We start from the raw sequence: 17217 nt of genomic DNA, 5'->3' as shown, positions 1-17217 counted from the left end.
CAATTCACTAAGACTAAAACCAGCCCCACAGATTAATATAACGTGAAAAAGGATTATTAAATCATCTAGTGTGACCTCTAGTGTAAATAGGGTTACAGAAAATTAAGAAGTAGCTTTGTCTCTTTTTTTCTATCATGCACATAAAGAAAACTTGTGCCGAGAGCGGGTCTGTAACGTCTCAGAAGACACCAGGAGAAACTGCACATTGGTATTACGCTCACCGCTTCACATAAGGATGCTGCAGAGCTTCCTCCGCTGTGAGTCGCTTATCAGGGTTAAATACTAAAAGTTTCTTCAGAAGATCCAAGGCAGGCAATGGAGTAGAGGACGGTAAAATCTCCTCAAATGTTACTCGCTGCCTAGAAGTGAGAAAATAACAATATAAGCTCCCAGTCTCTAATTCACAGGGAAGGCATGAATTACAGTTCTGGAAATCACAGCGAGGTGACACCTGACTCCAGAGTCCGCTCACAAACAGTGTGTCATAATCCTGGAACACTCGAAAATATGGGCTTGTGAGTGAGCGCAGTAAAGTCTTTTACCCCTTTGATTAGGTTTGAGTGCCTCCTCCTGGCGCCAGGAACCTACATGGAGCGCCTAACTTGCAAGTCTAGTCTTTTCCTTCGGTGGAAAGAGTGGGAGATATCAAAGACAGCAGAATGATGAGTCCTCTGGACAACAAATCCTTCTTTTGTTCTTTCGACAATGCAGGAAGCCCAAACCCCGAACTTGGACGTGTCGGTTGAACTGTTAAAAGATCCCATGAATCCAAGCCCTTAGACCCCAGAAATATATTCCTGTATAATTTGCAATGAGAAGATGAAGTTTAAAAATCTGGTTTTGCATTTTGTAATCCTAAAGATAATAATTAGAATCATAGACTCATAGAATTGTCTGGGTTGGAAGAGACCCTGGGGATCACCGAGTCCAACCATCCGCCCTCCTCTACAAAGTTCTCCCCTACACCATATCCCCCAACACCGCATCGAAACGGCTCTTCAACACCTCCGGGGATGGGGACTCCACCCCCTCCCCGGGCAGCCTATTCCAGTGCCCGACCGCTCTTTCTGTGACAAAATTACCATAATCAACATAAGAATATCTAATACGTTTGAAAAATAAGTTTTGAAATACAATTCTTACTCTTAGTTTAAATAATTTTGTTACTTCGGGACAACATTCTTTCAGTTTAGAAAAATGATCCATCACCGAACACAGCACTTGGACTGAGTGGCTCAGAAAAAAACCTTTTCAGTTTTGAAGACTGTTTCACTTGTTCTTTTAGCTAGCTGAAGCCACCCGTCAGAACTTAGACCCTTTCATATTTTTTGGGGGGGGGAAGAAAGAAAAAAAGAAGGTAACATCCAAAGAGAAGGGCTGCGTCTTTCCTCCTTGCTCTGCAGAGCTGTGAAGTGGTCCTGCAAGGGCACCTCAGGCTTCGGGGGAAGTCTCCTCCTTCTGCTGGTCCCCGAAATAGCCCGTGCCAAGGATGCACAGAGTCAGGCACAACAGGATGCCTTCGCCACTTATTGCGTGTTAGAGTCACTTCAGCCTCGAGCACAGAAAACTGTCGGATCATCCTGCTGCTCCACAAATCCAAGCGGGTTCCATCATCCTTTTGCATCCTGATGGCATTAGGGTCAGCGCGCGCTGGTGTCCAGCAGAGCCTCATACTCCTGCGGGTGCAACGTGCCGGACTACTGCAGCCCTACAGCCCAATAAACCTGGTCATGCCTCTCCTCCGCCTGGCTGGAGGCACAGTCCCTCTGTTCCTGCTCAGAGCATTCATTACCCAACTCCTGTAATCGAAACCAGGATCAGAAGTAGGATCGGTCCTTCCATTGTGTCTGGGGAATTGCTCAACAGCAACTGGAACAGTCGCCTTCCTGAACGGGCCCTTTTTGGCTGCTGGTTTTCCTTGCAATTCATAAACACGAGCTTCCGGGCTTGACACAGATGCAGCATCCCACTTCCTCGTGTACTCCCCATCGTCGTGCAGATAGAACCACAGTTCCTTTCAGCAGAGAAAGGCTGTAACGCTCTTGATCGCTAAGACGCTGACCTGTATGGGTGAGGAGGAAAACACAGACTCTTTGAGTTTGCTGGAACTTTTGGGACAGTTTTTCTACGGCTGAGACAGAGGACCACAAGGTTGGGGAGGTAGAGATACTCTCTTCGTATTTCCAGAGCTGGCCAGCCAGGCTGTCCAAGGTTGGCATCTCAATGTCTGTACAATTATTATCAAGGTGCTGACATACAACGTTGGTGTGCTCTGTACCAACTCTTGACTTCACCTCTACCTATGGAGCCCCGGTTATCGCCCAGGTTGCTGTAATCACCTCCACCACCAACTCCCTAATGCTGAATATCTCCCTCAGTGGTGGTCCACTCGTCTCAGTAGTTTACAAGATCTTCCTTGAGGGGATACCTTGCCTTCACGCTCGACAGAAGTCGCCTCCAGAAGTTGCAGATTGTTGCCCCTCTTCCAATCTCTTCATTGGTTCCCCAGTCCTTAGCGAGATCCCAGTTGCCGGGCTTTCTTACCCTCGAGTTCCTGACTCAGCACTGGCCCCAGTGTCCTAACATCAGAGCACCCAGGTGATAATTTGCTTATCTAGATGACAGCTGCAACCTTTCCACATATCTCGTTCAGGGATAGGGACTGGGTGGTTTCTGCACTCGTTCATGATTCCTGTCTCTTCCCCCACTTGTTCTTGTGGCTGCCATGCTGCAGAACAGGCTGCCTCTTCTGATTCTTCTGGAGCATGTCCAGAAGAGGGCCACCAGGATGATCCGAGGGCTGGAGCACCTCTGCGATGAGGAGAGGCTGAGAGAGTTGGGGCTGTTCAGCCTGGAGAAGAGAAGGCTCCGGGGAGACCTTATTGCCGCCTTCCAGTCCCTAAAGGGGCTCCAGGAGAGCTGGGGAGGGACTTTTTACTGGGGCACGGAGTGACAGGACGAGGGGGAATGGCTCTAAACTGGAAGAGGGCAGGTTTGGATTAAACATTAGGAAGAAGTTTTTCACTCTGAGGGTGGTGAGCCACTGGAACAGGTTGCCCAGAAAGGTTGGTGAGGCCCCATCCCTGGAGGTGTTCAAGGCCAGGCTGGAGGTGGCCTTGGGCAACCTGGGCTGGGGGGAGGGGTCCCTGCCCATGGCAGGGGGGGTGGAACTCAATGATCTTCAAGGGCCTTTCCAACCTAAACCATTCTGTGATTCTATGATTCTTCCTCCCGCTCCCTCTTAGAAGCTTCTTCCTGCCTTACTAACCAAGTTGACTTCCTCTTCCATTGTTTAGAAGCAACTGTTATTGCCGGGGGTTGGGTCTCTGACTTAGCCACAGTGTCCATTTGTATGTCCTCAGCTCCAGAGACCCTTTCACCCCACTGCGGTAGGTGTAGGCCAGGCCCCTGCCCAGTGTGAGAAGTTGTGTCTCTTTGGCACAGACAGGGCATCCTTTCTTCAAGTGTTTTGTCACTTCCGCAGGATGCCACGCTTGTTTGGGTGTGCGGTCCTACACCATCGGATGCGAAAATTGCTCTGGGTACCTGCTCAAATTCTCCCACGCAACTTGTGACCCATAACCCGACTACCTCAGAGCATATCCCTTTGTGGCACTCACAAATAGTCAGTTATCCGTAGGAAAATCCAGAATCACATTCTTAACATACACCAACATGAGCATTCTAGTTACCCATGGATGTTCAAGAAACCGCAGAGCTGTTGTAACAAGGCAGGAGAAAAAAAAACCTACCCCAGAAGAGAGGAAGCGGGAAGTGCCATTCTTCATTTCCTCTACAAATTGGCTCCCGGAGGAGGAGAGGACAAATTGTTAATTATCTCCACGAGATGGTTCCCATACTTTACTGGAACAGAACCAATGCAGGGCCTAAATATCAGATGAGGTTCAAGGCCAGTGCTTTTATCATAACTCTCCCCGGCAAAACACAAGAAAGTGCTAAACAGCACAGTAAACTGCAAAAGCTGAGAGCAGCCGTTAACGAGCCCTCAAATTTGGTGTACGGCAAGAGAGGGAGCACGCTATAGAGCGGGTAAAGGAACAAATAAACCAGTGTGGAGAACAAACACATCAATATTACGAGCAGCAACAGCTAAACAGGTGTAACGACTATAAATTCCTGTCTGATACACTCCAGTCAAATCTATCGTGATCTCAAATCCCTTCGGCCCCGTGCTGGGCGTCAAAAAGGACGTCGGGGAGTTGATTCCCAGCTGACAGCTAAGACCCCATCTAGTCATTCACTCTCTCCCCCTCAGTGGGATGGGGGAGAGAACTGGAAGGGCAAAAGCAAGAAAACCTCGTGGGTCAAGATAAAGACGGCTGAGTAAGTGGAAGGGGGAAAAAAGGGGGAAAAGGGAATCAAAAAAATCCCAAACCAAGTTGTGAAAAAGCAATCACTGACCACCAGCAAACGCAAAGCCAGGGTCTGAGCAACAGCTACTTTGGAGAAATTCCTCCCCACCCGTTTTATTGCTGAGCGTGACACTACCTCGTACGGAATATCTCTCTGGTCAGAAGAGGCGGCTGTCCCAGCCATGTCCCCTCCATAGTCCCGTGCCAACACTTCGCGTACCGGCTGTGGGGGCACAGTGAGAAACGGAGACAGCCTTGTGGGCTGCTGCGCAAGCACTGTTAAGCAACAGCTGAAACACCGCTATGTTATCAACACTGGTTTGGTCACAAATATAAACCACAGCAGCCTACAAGCTGCTACGAAGGAAATGAACTCCATTCCAACCGAACCTCGTACAGGTGCACAGCAAAAGGACGAGAAGAAACATTCACGAGTCGCACCAAGGGAAATTCCAATGGGATACTGTGGCCGTCCCCTTCCCTCTGACCAGGTCAAACACACGCGCCACGCTGAGAGTTGAACCAGCACGGACAAAAGGGTCTCGGTTCCTCGGCTACCTGGCATAGATTAATACGGGAATTCTCCAGGATGCCAAAGAAAGAAGTCAGCAAAAGTCAGCATGAAAATACATACACCGTTCACGTGAACAGCAAAGGACTTGCCAGAGCTTATGGCTTGAGCCACCCTAACTAAACCTATAGCAACGCAGCTATAGCTCAGAGGGTTGTAGTTGGTGGTGCAGAGTCTGGTTGGAGGTCACTTACAAGTGGTGTCCCTCAGGGGTCAGTACCGGGCCCAGTTTTGTTCAACATATTCATCAATGATCTGGATGAAGGGATAGAGTGTACCATCAGCCACTTCGCTGATGACACCAAACTGGGAGGAGTGGCTGACACGCCAGAAGGCTGTGCCACCATACAGCGTGACCTGGACAGGCTGGAGAGTTGGGCAGAGAGGAACCTGATGAAGTTCATCAAGGGCAAGTGTAGGGTGCTGCATCTGGGGAGGAATAACCCCGTGCACCAGTACAGGTTGGGGGTGACCTGCTGGAGAGCAGCTCTGTGGAGAGGGACCTGGGAGTCCTGGTGGACAACAGGATGACCACGAGCCAGCAATGTGCCCTGGGGGCCAAGAAGGCGAATGGCATCCTGGGGGGCATCAAGCAGAGTGTGGCCAGCAGGGCGAGGGAGGTCATCCTCCCCCTCTACTCTGCCCTGGGGAGGCCACATCTGGAGCACTGTGTCCAGTTCTGGGCTCCTCAGTTCAGGAAGGACAGGGAACTGCTGGAGAGGGTCCAGCAAAGGGCAACGAAGATGATGAGGGGATTGGAACATCTCTCATATGAGGAAAGGCTGAGGGACGTGGGGCTCTTTAGTCTGGAGAAAAGAAGATTGAGGGGGGATCTTATTAACGCCTACAAATCCTTCAAGGGAGGGTGCCAGGGGGATGGGAGCAGTCTGTGTCCAGTGGTGCCCAGTGACAGGACGAGGGGTAACGGGCACAAACTTGAACATAGGAAGTTCCATCTCAACCTGAGGAGGAACTTCTTTACCTTGAGGGTAGTGGAGCACTGGCACAGGCTGCCCAGAGAGGTGGTGGAGTCTCCCACTCCGGAGCCATTCCAAACCCGCCTGGATGCCGTCCTGTGCAACCTGTTGTAGGTGACCCTGCTCTGGCAGGGGGGTTGGACTAGATGATCTCCAGAGGTCCCTTCCAACCCTGACCAGTCTGGGATTCTGTGATTCTGTATCAGTAAGCATTCAGAGAACTCATACCACGCATAGCTGGGTTATGCGTGTTGCAGACTCCCCCACGAGAAGGGATCCCCACTAGTACCGTGACAGATACGAGCGAAGAACACTTGGAGACTGGCGAGTAATTCGCTATGGCCATAAGACAGTGTAAGAGCATTAAGTTTACTACTGTTTACTGATTAGGTATGCAATAAATGCAGAATTACGTGATAATCTGTGTATGTAACTGGAGGACCCAAAAGAATCGTGACAGATATATGGGGAAAAAAAAGTAATAGAAAAAAAATAATCAGAGAGAGAGTTGTTAAGCAGACGGAAGGAGGCTGCCAGCCTGAACAGACTCAGGCTTTCCATCTGTGACCCGATGACATCAGATCCCCAAATGACTCAGGATAGGAAAATATTCTCATTTTGGGAAAGTACACATGACAATAACTTGGACTGTAGGCCCAACCTTATTTTGCTTTGTTATTCCCAGATTATGTCATTGGCTTTCTCCTAATTTAATTTTTTTAAAAAAAAAAAAAAACCCAAACTTTACATCCCTTCCCTTAGAGGGAGCTGAATCTGCAGACAGCAGAAATCATTTCCACCGGTGAACTTCACTGGAAGGTGAACTTTTTGTCAACATCATACAGTAGATTGTTGACTTCTGAGACACATCAAACACACGAGGCTTACCGGGAACTCATGCGGTTAATAACTGAGGCCCTGTAATCTGACTGCATAGCCAAAATATCTGCAATAATGAAAACACACTGTTAATGCCAAGATTAGGATACAGAGCTACACAGTTTATGAAGGAAAGCAAATATTTGATATCAACGTAGGAAATTAGCCTCATAAAACTCGATGGGAGATCTTACGGAAGGAAGATGGAATATTTACTTGGGAGGATGGAATATTTACTTACAAATCTTCCAAGCTGATTTTCTCAATTCCTATTCATGCTATCATAGATTTTATAAACTTGCACTCTTATCCCCGCGTACGCGGAAGCACCGAGATATCTGAGGCCAAATGATCTAGCCAGGATCGCTTGTGTTGGGCACAGAGAGCACGGGATGCCAGCTATTGATTTCCTCATCGCATCCACCGGTGTTCTTTTTGATGGGCGACTGTGAACTGTTTTCTGAACATATCTGTCATACTCTGACAGAGTCAACAGCTGCTACTGTTTTTTTCTTCTGCTACTTTTTTTTTTTCTTCAGAATCTTCCTTCTTTGGTCCCCATAAATCTTACGCAAAGTTGCTGCTCATAGGCTGGTTTTCTCTGTTCGCAATAGTGTTTCGGACAAGTATTTGTTTTCACTTGTTTGGCTAAAAGAAAAAGAAATTGTGCCTGCGATATGCTGCAACCTTGCAGCCTTTGTCCTGTGGGAAGGATACAGGACCTTCCGCTAACAAGTAATCTGTCCTGTGGTCTTGTCTTAAGAGTGCAGACCTTCTGGTTATAACATCATCAACACATTCTTCGATTGTACTGCTGAGAATGCGACAGCGTTTTTCGTTATTGGTGCTGGTTCTTCTAACTCCTGGTTGGTGTTTTCACACGCACGTTTCCATTTGTATTTCATTCACAGCAACCGAATCTCTACTAAAAACTATAAATAAATTTAAGCTTGAATGAAATTCTCCAAAACTGTGATGCCCTTAAACTGAAGGTAGTTATTGTTCTAAAAACTAACTGCTAGATCAGTTAGAACATATCAACGTGTTGTAAAAGTTTATAAAATGTATTGGCTGCGAGACTGGAACTCATAAAAGACAATAATAATAATAACAACAATCATCATCATCCCCCTTTTGGATTTAACACGTATTTACTCCAGCTTTCACTTCTGTGTTTAGATTTCCAGCCCAAAAAGTCCAATTTCCCTTTGCTAGGCAAGTCCCACTGAAGGGGCTGTTTTAAATCGTTATCCTCCTACAAATCTCAAAATGTTCTGAAGGCTTGTGTCTTGCTTCTCATCTAATCAAGTATGGGCTTGTTTTCCTCTAACACTAACATTTCACAATTAAATCTCTAATTAATTGTGGCCAGCAGGTCAAGGGAGGTGATCCTGCCCCTCTACTCCACTCTGGTGAGACCCCACCTGGAGTACTGCCTCCAGCTCTGGAGTCCCCAACATAAGAAGGACATGGACCTGCTGGAGCGTGTCCAGAGGAGAGCCACCGGGATGATCCGAGGGCTGGAGCACCTCTGCGATGAGGAGAGGCTGAGAGAGCTGGGGCTGTTCAGCCTGGAGAAGAGAAGGATCCGGGGAGACCTTATTGCCGCCTTCCAGTACCTAAAGGGGCTCCAGGAGAGCTGGGGAGGGACTTTTTACTGGGGCATGGAGTGACAGGACGAGGGGGAATGGCTCTAAACTGGAAGAGGGCAGGTTTAGATTAAACATGAGGAAGAAGTTTTTCCCTGTGAGGGTGGTGCGGCACTGGGACAGGTTGCCCAGAGAGGCTGTTGAGGCCCCATCCCTGGAGGTGTTCAAGGCCAGGCTGGAGGTGGCCTTGGGCAACCTGGGCTGGTGGGAGGTGTCCCTGCCCAGGGCAGGGGGGTTGGAACTCAAAGATCTTCGAGGTCCTTTCCAACCCAAACCATTCTATGATTTTATGAATTTCCTTGGAAAGATGTTAGAACGACTCACAAGAGAGACCTTCTTCCCTGATCCATCTGGGCTGCTTTCTTTCACTCTTAATCTCCAAATACCTTTCCCCACAGAAGAATCCTACCTTCAGAGGATGGGGCAGGAACGACCCTCAAGATCTGCTCTATTTGATTCACTGTTGATGTTCCAGGAAAAAGAGGTTTCCCAAGCAGCATCTCTCCCAGAATACAGCCAATGCTCCACATGTCTACACCTTTAGTGTAACTACAAAGAAGAACAGAACAGAGTTAGGACTAAATCAAGCAAATATTTTTCTGTACCCACTATTCACATCATCTACATGAGCGTATTTTGCTAGAAAAGCAAGATCGACGACTCCTCGAAAACAAACGCTCAGAGGTTTTAACTGGAAAATGAACGAGATTCAGGAATCATGAAACTGGCAAGCATAAAACAGAAAGGAGATTTATCCTACTAAAAGTCTATTCTGGGAAACCATAAAAGGAAATATATGAAAGGTAAATTCCAGGAGAAGGTAATATATACTTTTCATACGACCAACAGTGAAGATAGATAGAAGTGGTTGCTTGGAAGCAGCTGATTTTTCATGGCACGTGTCCAGAAAGCAGTTACAATTACTTAAGCAAAGTAAAAGCCAAACAATGGGTAAATGAGAGTTTGCAAAACATCCACACTTCAAATTTGCTACACTAACCCAACCTATATTTATTTTCTTTTCTGATCACTAAGATTTTGTGTATTTTAGTCAAAAAAAGCGCCGAGCCTGACTAACAGGCAGCTGATTTAACATTTGATTACAGAATATTTTCTGAAGGTCTCGGGGAAAAAAAACCTCTCCTTAAATTTGGAAAAGAGGACGATGGTACTCAACCAAATTTTGTAAAGGTGCAGATTTAACGGGATAAAGAGTAAACGTAGTGGGAGAAAGGATGACAAACAGATGAGCTGATAATATATGTAAACAAACAATCTGAGAAGCCAGGAGGAAATGTCCGTGTAATGAGAGATTTTTATGTCGCAGAACCAAAGTTTAAATGTGTATTGAGAAAATGGACTGCTGACACGACATCGCATCTAGCGGCATCTAAAATGAAAAGGTTTAAGACTTTTAGACAATAAAATTTCCCAGTGGTGAAGGAATTACAGAACCCCATCCCTTCGCTCACATTAAGCGGTTACCTTCGAGAGGAAAGTAAGATCTCGGGGGCTCGGTACCAGCGTGTCGCCACATACTCCGTTAGAGGAGGGTTACCTTGGTCCTCATTCATCTGACATAAAGAACGGGCCAGCCCAAAATCACAAAGTTTAACAAAGCAGTCTGCATCCAGCAAGATATTTGAAGGCTGAATTGAACAAAGGAGAATTAATAAGCTTTTTACTCTCTGAATGGCAGAAGATTATCATCAACGTTCTTTCACTAGTCTCATTCTTTTCATACATTTCCATTTAGTGTTTAACAGAAAACTTGAGTGAAGGAGAAAAACTATGAATACGAAATATACCTTCTGATCCCTGTGAATAACATTTCCTGAGTGGATGAATTTAGTTGCCTTCAGGAGTTGGTAGAGAATGTAACATTTGTGGATATCTTTCAGCAAATTCCCCTTCTTAATCACAGCATGTAGATCTGTCTCTGTAACATATTATAGCAGTAAAGCATCACCAAGTTGGGAATATAAATTCCTCAAAGCAAGGCCAGAACAGACTATTGTCCAAACTGTAATCTTTCGGGTGGATCCTCAACAGAAGTTAGCAGCGTAATTATTAATAGTACTGAAATCTCTCTGTATTATCAGTTCGACTTGCAGCTCACGCTACAGTAACGGCTCTATTATTGCACTTTTGTTATAATAAAATTGCACGTAGTCTCTTCCGCATCTGTCTCTACAAGCCTGCTAATTTGTTGCTCGCTGCCGTCTTTCCATCATCTCAACCAGCCCGTTCTCACGTAATTATTATTCCCTTGAAAGTTTCACTGCTGTTCCCATCTAATCACAACAGATACATATATATAAACCCTGTACTGCTCCTGCTTAGATGTCTACTTACATGAATATTCATGTAAATCATCAGCACGATACTATCAAAGTAGGGAACAAAGACAACCGATAAGAGAGGCTGGATTTAGACGGCCGATGCAATGCTAAGTCTCACCCATGGACTCAAAGACGAGGTAGATGTCCTTGTCATTCTGAGCTCGGATAACATCAAGCAGCTTGATGATATTTGGATGTTCTCCAAATTCCTGCAGAGGGAAGAGGCCCGACTGTCAAAATCAAGTGTCTTGCTTGCGAATCAGAAAAAAGGACATTAACCTATCTCGTTTTGCGTTATTGTCTAGAAGAACCACGAACATGCTATTTCCTTCATTATGCTTCTACTGAAATAAATAAAAAAAGGATTTAAGCTTGCTCCACAGTATGAAACCAGCCAAGTAATATACATAAAAAAAAGTTGTCTGAGACATTAATCCTCAAAATCCCTCTATACCGTTTGTGAATAAAATCCAGTAAACTTTATGCACCTCCTATTTCCTACCGAAGGCGAAGAATCGTTGTGGCAGTGAAAACAGAACAAAGTTGCCATCGACATTCATAATTAAAAACCCCAACCAACCGGTAAGCGTCTACTTGAGGGTCGGCTCAAACTCTACAGGCTGCGCTCATGGAACTAGCGGTAACGGCAGATCAGACAGCGTACAAAGCCAGACCTAAATACAGATGTCTTTAACTGGAGGTGAATTCTTGAGGCCAATAGAAAAATTGGTTATAATGTGCAACGTATAAAAAACCAAAATCACAAACCAACACACTGCCCTGCAGCAACCCGTGCAAATACACTTACAAAGCAGTACTATACAGCCAGGCCATCAAATACCCTTGGGATTATTCTGAGGACAATATTCAGAATACCCATCCAAATAATCTAAAGAAAGTTTTTCCCCCAAAAGGGATATTTTTTCTAAAGACGCAGATCAGCCTTGACAGCGTTATTTGAGTACTGTTTAAGAACTTATTTCACAATGAAGAAAAACCCCATTGTCTCACCCTCTCTTCCCCTGGAACTGATAACGGGAAGTTATGAAAAAGGTTCAATCCATACTAAAATGACGGTCTACCTTGAAAAAAATCTTGTCAGAGGCAGTCCTACTTACCTTTGCTGAAAGCACAATGCTGTTGCTAAAGTAATTGCCAAAAATTACATTCTAAAATGCGGCCCAAAACGCACCGAACGGATCTACAACTATACTGAAGAATAAAAAATAAAACCTGCAATGACCAGCGGACTATGTATCACCCAGAAGAGAATCAGCAAAACGCCCACATCCTACATCAACACTTCCCAGTTACAATAAACTTCATCCAGTCCATCAAATGCCCTAATGAGAAACATAGAGATTAAACTAAGCAATCGTTAGGCACAGGAAAGAATTTGCAGACCAGCAAATTAAGACAAACATCCCGTTCCCAATGAAATAACATTTCTTATATCTTTCCCTTTCTGATCTCTCGGTCCTGAACCTAAGAAAGAGCTATAAAATACCTTCAAAAATAGAAGGGGGAAACTAAAATTCTTAAGTCTGCTGAGCACCAAAAGTCATGAAAGTCGTGGCACATCAACCTCCCTCCCCCAGAAATTCTTTCCTTCGGGAGAAATCCGCTTCTTTTTCTTCTCCCAACTCCTCCAGAAGTGCTTTACTTTCAGAGATGATCTAACTTACAGGTAATTAACTTCTCACGTGTCTTCAGCTCCTAAGTTTGCTGCTTCTGTTTCAGGCTTAAAGAATGATCAAAAAGTAAAAATCTCATCTCTTTCCTACACAAACATGACAGCCTTGGGAAATACCTCTTCCTATGAGCCCTGCCTCGCTTGTGTCCTTAGAAAATCATAGTTATAACGACATTATCACTATTCAAAAACACCGATGTTTCTACATGGTAAGTCTGTGGAGGAATGGACAGATAATTTTAGTGCCGCTGCCACTGATAAGGCAATTAGGCGTAGTGTGTGGTCAACCACATCAAAACAAGAGCAGCCAATTGCATACAGAGCTTTCCCTTTTAGTTTTGCTTTGATGATTTTAAGTGGTTAAGTTGCTTCTCAGGTGATGGAGAAAAAAAATTTTGGCACGTAAATCTCTTCCACGCCCCAGCCTCACCGCTGAATCACAGCATTTCAAATTTAAGGAAAAAAAATATCTGTCCGCAAAGAAGTAAGAAGCGACAGAAAGTCCAAGCCAATACGGTGATCCCAGAGTAGACACATCACTAAAAACGGTGAAAGAACAAGACACGTCTCAAAGGAAGAATAAGACCATCTCTCCGTTTCATTCAGGTGGTTTTGCCCAGTCATGGGAAGACTGTTTGCCAAGATGGCGCAGAAAGGAAACGAACAGAGTTGTCAACACTGATCGTTGCATTTTGAAAAAGACCGGGAAGAAAATATGTGAACAACATTGGAGATAATTAAAAATCAGAGAGGAAAGGGGAAAAAAGGACGTTACCTGCAGGAACATAATCTCTCGAAAGGTTCTCTAGAAATAAACAAAAAAAGTTTATTATCACCTCAACAGAATGACAGAGTACGGACTTCCAATCAGAGGGTTAAACCCGTTCCAGTCTCTAAAGCAGAGGAAACAGATGGTAGATGGGCTAGGAAGAGCTCAGTTGCTCCCTCTGTGCTTAGACACCATAGCGTGACAACGTAAGGGAGAACAAAATTGTGCGTGCCTGTGAAGACACTTTTTCCTCAGGGATATCAAACAGTATTTTGTAGGCGCCGCCATACACAAGGCTTGACATTTATTGCTCCTTTTCATCCTAATACAGCTGTACACTGTATTATTACTTGCGTAATAATTGCAAGTTGTCAAATAACTCACATCTTTCAGAGACATAAATCCTGAAAATATCTATGCACTCCCACCACGTCTTTCAGGACACGTTAGAACAATGATTTCTCACCTGTGCGTCTGTTCTGTTCCTGAAAGCATCAAAAATCTTTTTAACAGCAACTATTTTTCCTGTCCTGCGATCGATTGCTTTCCAGACAATGCCATAAGCCTAGGGAGGAAAAAGGACAGATGAACAGCGCGCTATGACGTCTTAAGCACAGTTCAGACCTTCAGGGTGGAAATAGAACACACTTAACAGAGGGACTGAAAGAAGAGGTCATCACCAGCGACCTAGAAGAAACAGAGATTAGGCCAATGAGCAATATTTGGTTGAGTCAAGGACTAAGGACATCTATACTGAGTCCGACCAAAGGTCCACAAGGCCAAGCACCCTGGTCCCTAAAGCAGCCAACAGCAGATGTACGTGCTCGTGAAGTGCAAGGTCCCGCACCCGGGTTAGGGTAACCCCCAGTATCAGCACAGGACGAGGATGAAGGGGTGGAGAGCAGCCCTGCCGAGAAGGACTTGGGGGTACTGGTAGATGAAAAGCTGGACGCGAGCTGCCAACGTGCGCTGGCAGCCCAAAAAAGCGTCCCGGGCTGCATCCCCAGCAGCGTGGTCGGCGGGGCGAGGGGGGGATTGTGCCCCTCTGCTCTGCTCTGGGGAGACCCCCCTGCAGTGCTGCCTCCAGCTCGGGGGGTCCCAGCACAAGGAAGACATGGACCAGTTAGAGCGGGTGCAGAGGAGGGACATGAAAATGGTCCAAGGGCTGGAAGACTTCTCCTACGAAGAATGGCTGAGAGAGTTGGGGTTGTTCAGCCTGGAGAAGAGAAGACTCCAGTGAGAACTTATTTTGGCCTTTTAAAGCTTAAAGGGGACTTATAAGAAATCTGGAGAGAAACTTGTTACCTGTAGCGTCAGTATCCTAGAATCATTTCGGTTGGAAAAGACCTTTAAGATCACGTTCGACTCTTAACTTTCCACTGCCAAGTCCATCACTAAACCATGGCCCTAAGCACCATGCCTACGCATCTTTTCAATACCTCCGGGGACGGTGACTTGGCCACTTCCCTGGGCAGACTGTTCCAACGCTTGACAACCCTTTAAATGAAGAAATTTTTTCCTAATATCCAAGCTAAACCTCTCCCGGAACAACTTGAGGCTGTTTCCTCTCATCCTATCACTTGTTACTTGGGAAAAGAGAAAAGAGACATCCCAATTGCAAACAGTATAGTACGACAGCACTTATCTGAGATACTCCAACTGTTTCCACCTCCTGATGCACAGCAAAGGACCTGAACCCATACTCCAGGACCACACATATTTTTGGGAAGCATGCTTCAATGTCTCCGAGTATTTAAGCATGGCAATCGCTCACTACCACATATCGCAGCTGTTTTACTTCTTTGTATGAGTATTTAAATGTTTATTGGGCATTTCGGAGTGAGAAATGACCCAAATTGTGCAGATGTAAGACATGTCCCAGAACGCGGAAAGTTAAGGTTCAAATCTATGACCTAAAAATAAGAAAACTGGATCTGTACCACAAGGGAGGCTGAGTAATCACCGTTTGCAAGTATCACATGGTCATCGAGAACAGGGAAAACTCAGGTAGAAGTTTCCGCTCCCTTAGGAGATAACACAGCTTTTAATTAAAAAAAAAAATAAAAGATAACGGTTTGATTTCTGTCACTGTACAGGAACAGCTTATCTCCCTTGCTGCTGCACTCCTCTGCTCTATTTTTTAGGCAGACCTCATCCGTTTCAGGAACTCCAACAGCTTTTGAAGTGCCTAGGTAAGTACATCAGCTGTGTACATACACAATACATACAGAACCTTCTGCATCCAAGAGGCAGAAAACACAGGTATTTAGGAGACTGGAACTACTTGACTGAAGAGCTCAACTAGTACTTTTGATAACGTCAGGGATACCTAGATGATGTACCTGAAGCCACTGAAGTCCTTTAAATACCTGCGTGTATTTAGTCAGGTTTGTGGAAGAGTCTCTAAACAGAACCCTCTAACAATCTGATATTTCAGATGAAAGAATAATGTCATGCTGTTTGAATAACCTAGCGCGTTAAAAGCTGTAATATATTACATTCAGTCAAAGGGAGAAAGCTGGTAACTAGTAACAAGAGGGCAGCAAACCTCAAGTCAGAGGCGAACTCGGAACGAAATACAGCCATAAGAAAGATCAGTGTGAATTCAAAAGGAGGAAGACAAAACATGGTCTTAGAGGATAACGAAGAAAATGAGTCTCTCTCAAGTGCCCCCTTGTCATCACACGACTCAACTACTACTATCGACACAACTAACCAGTGGCAAAGAGCAGCCAGAAGAGAAACGCAGATACTCAGGAAAGGTTTGGAGACTACCAGATCTTAGAAATTAAGTGGGCTCACATATAAAAAGACGTAATTTCATGGGGGAAAAAATCACCTGATGTGGCAAAATACTTGAAGTAATGGGGCTACATGAAACGTGAAAGAATTAGGCAGGCAAAACCAGAATATTCTTTGAGACTCCGATTCATTTTACTGTAAACCAGGTGTACATGAGAGGTTGGTGCTTTGTGGGGTTGTTCTCTAGTAAGTTACAGGGAAAAAAAAAAAACCTCGTGGAGAATTTAAAGGTATGTTCAGTTTCACACGGTACAACATAATACCTTCCTCTGAAAATTAGTTGTGGAAACAGCTATAAGAATCACAGAATTTTCAGAGCTGGAAGGGACCTCCAGAGCTCACCCAGTCCCACCCCCCTGCTAAAGCAGGACTGCCCAGAGCACATCGCTCAGGACTGCATCCAGGCGGGTCTTGAAAACCTCCGGAGAAGGGACTCCCCCACCCCCTGGGCAGCCTGTGCCAGCGCTCTGTCACCCCAACCGTAAAGAAGTTCTTCCCTCTGTTGGAACGGAACTTCCTCTGCTCCAACTTGTGCCCACTGCCCCTCGTCCTGTCACTGGGAACCACCGAGAAGAGTCTGGCTCCATCCTCCTCCAACCCCCCCTTTAGATACATGTATGCCATAATAAGGTCTCCCCTCAGCCTTCTCCTCTCCAGGCTAAAGAGTCCCAGCGCTCTCAGCCTCTCCTCATACGGGAGATGCTCCAATCCCTCAGTCATCTTGGTTGCCCTTCGCTGGACTCTCTCCAGCAGTTCCCTGTCCCTCTTGAACAGGGGAGCCCAAAACCGGACACAGTATTCCAGTTGTGGCCTCACCAGTGCCGAGTAGAGGGGGAGAATGACCTCCCTCCACCTACTGGTCACACTCTTCCCTACGCAGCCCAGGATTCCGTTGGCCTTTTTGGCGACGAGGGCACACTGCTGGCTCATGGACAATTTACTATCTACCAGGACGCCCAAAGAAGTGACAGGAAGTTATCGGGCCATGATTTATGATTATTTTTTCCCTCCTATTCGGCGTAATAAATATTTCATAGCCCAGTTTCGCTTCAACTATACAAACTGTTGGCACCTCCAGCACCGACGGCGGCTCGGCTCAGCGCCCGGCGGCGGGGACCGGGAGGCCGCAGACACAGCCGCCGCCGGGACGGCCTCAGGCCCC

General features: G+C 45.8%; 1 protein-coding gene across 1 annotated transcript in view; it reads right to left on the bottom strand.

Moving 5' to 3' along the window:
- The window catches only part of MAPK15 (mitogen-activated protein kinase 15), a 28957-nt gene that overhangs the window by 8560 nt on the left and 3180 nt on the right, over positions 1-17217 (bottom strand). The window contains exons 2-9 of the mRNA XM_009895484.1: positions 13720-13818; positions 13260-13289; positions 10910-11000; positions 10258-10388; positions 9935-10098; positions 8859-8998; positions 6810-6867; positions 222-359 (exon numbers count right to left, since the gene is read on the bottom strand). Coding sequence (XP_009893786.1) covers positions 222-359; positions 6810-6867; positions 8859-8998; positions 9935-10098; positions 10258-10388; positions 10910-11000; positions 13260-13289; positions 13720-13818 — 851 coding nt within the window. The remainder of the gene's footprint in view (positions 1-221; positions 360-6809; positions 6868-8858; positions 8999-9934; positions 10099-10257; positions 10389-10909; positions 11001-13259; positions 13290-13719; positions 13819-17217) is intronic.

This window comes from Charadrius vociferus, unplaced genomic scaffold, assembly GCF_000708025.1.
Source record: "Charadrius vociferus isolate BGI_N301 unplaced genomic scaffold, ASM70802v2 scaffold461, whole genome shotgun sequence".
NCBI classification, from domain to species: Eukaryota; Metazoa; Chordata; class Aves; order Charadriiformes; family Charadriidae; genus Charadrius; species Charadrius vociferus.
This window is presented reverse-complemented; position numbering and strand designations above follow the sequence as displayed.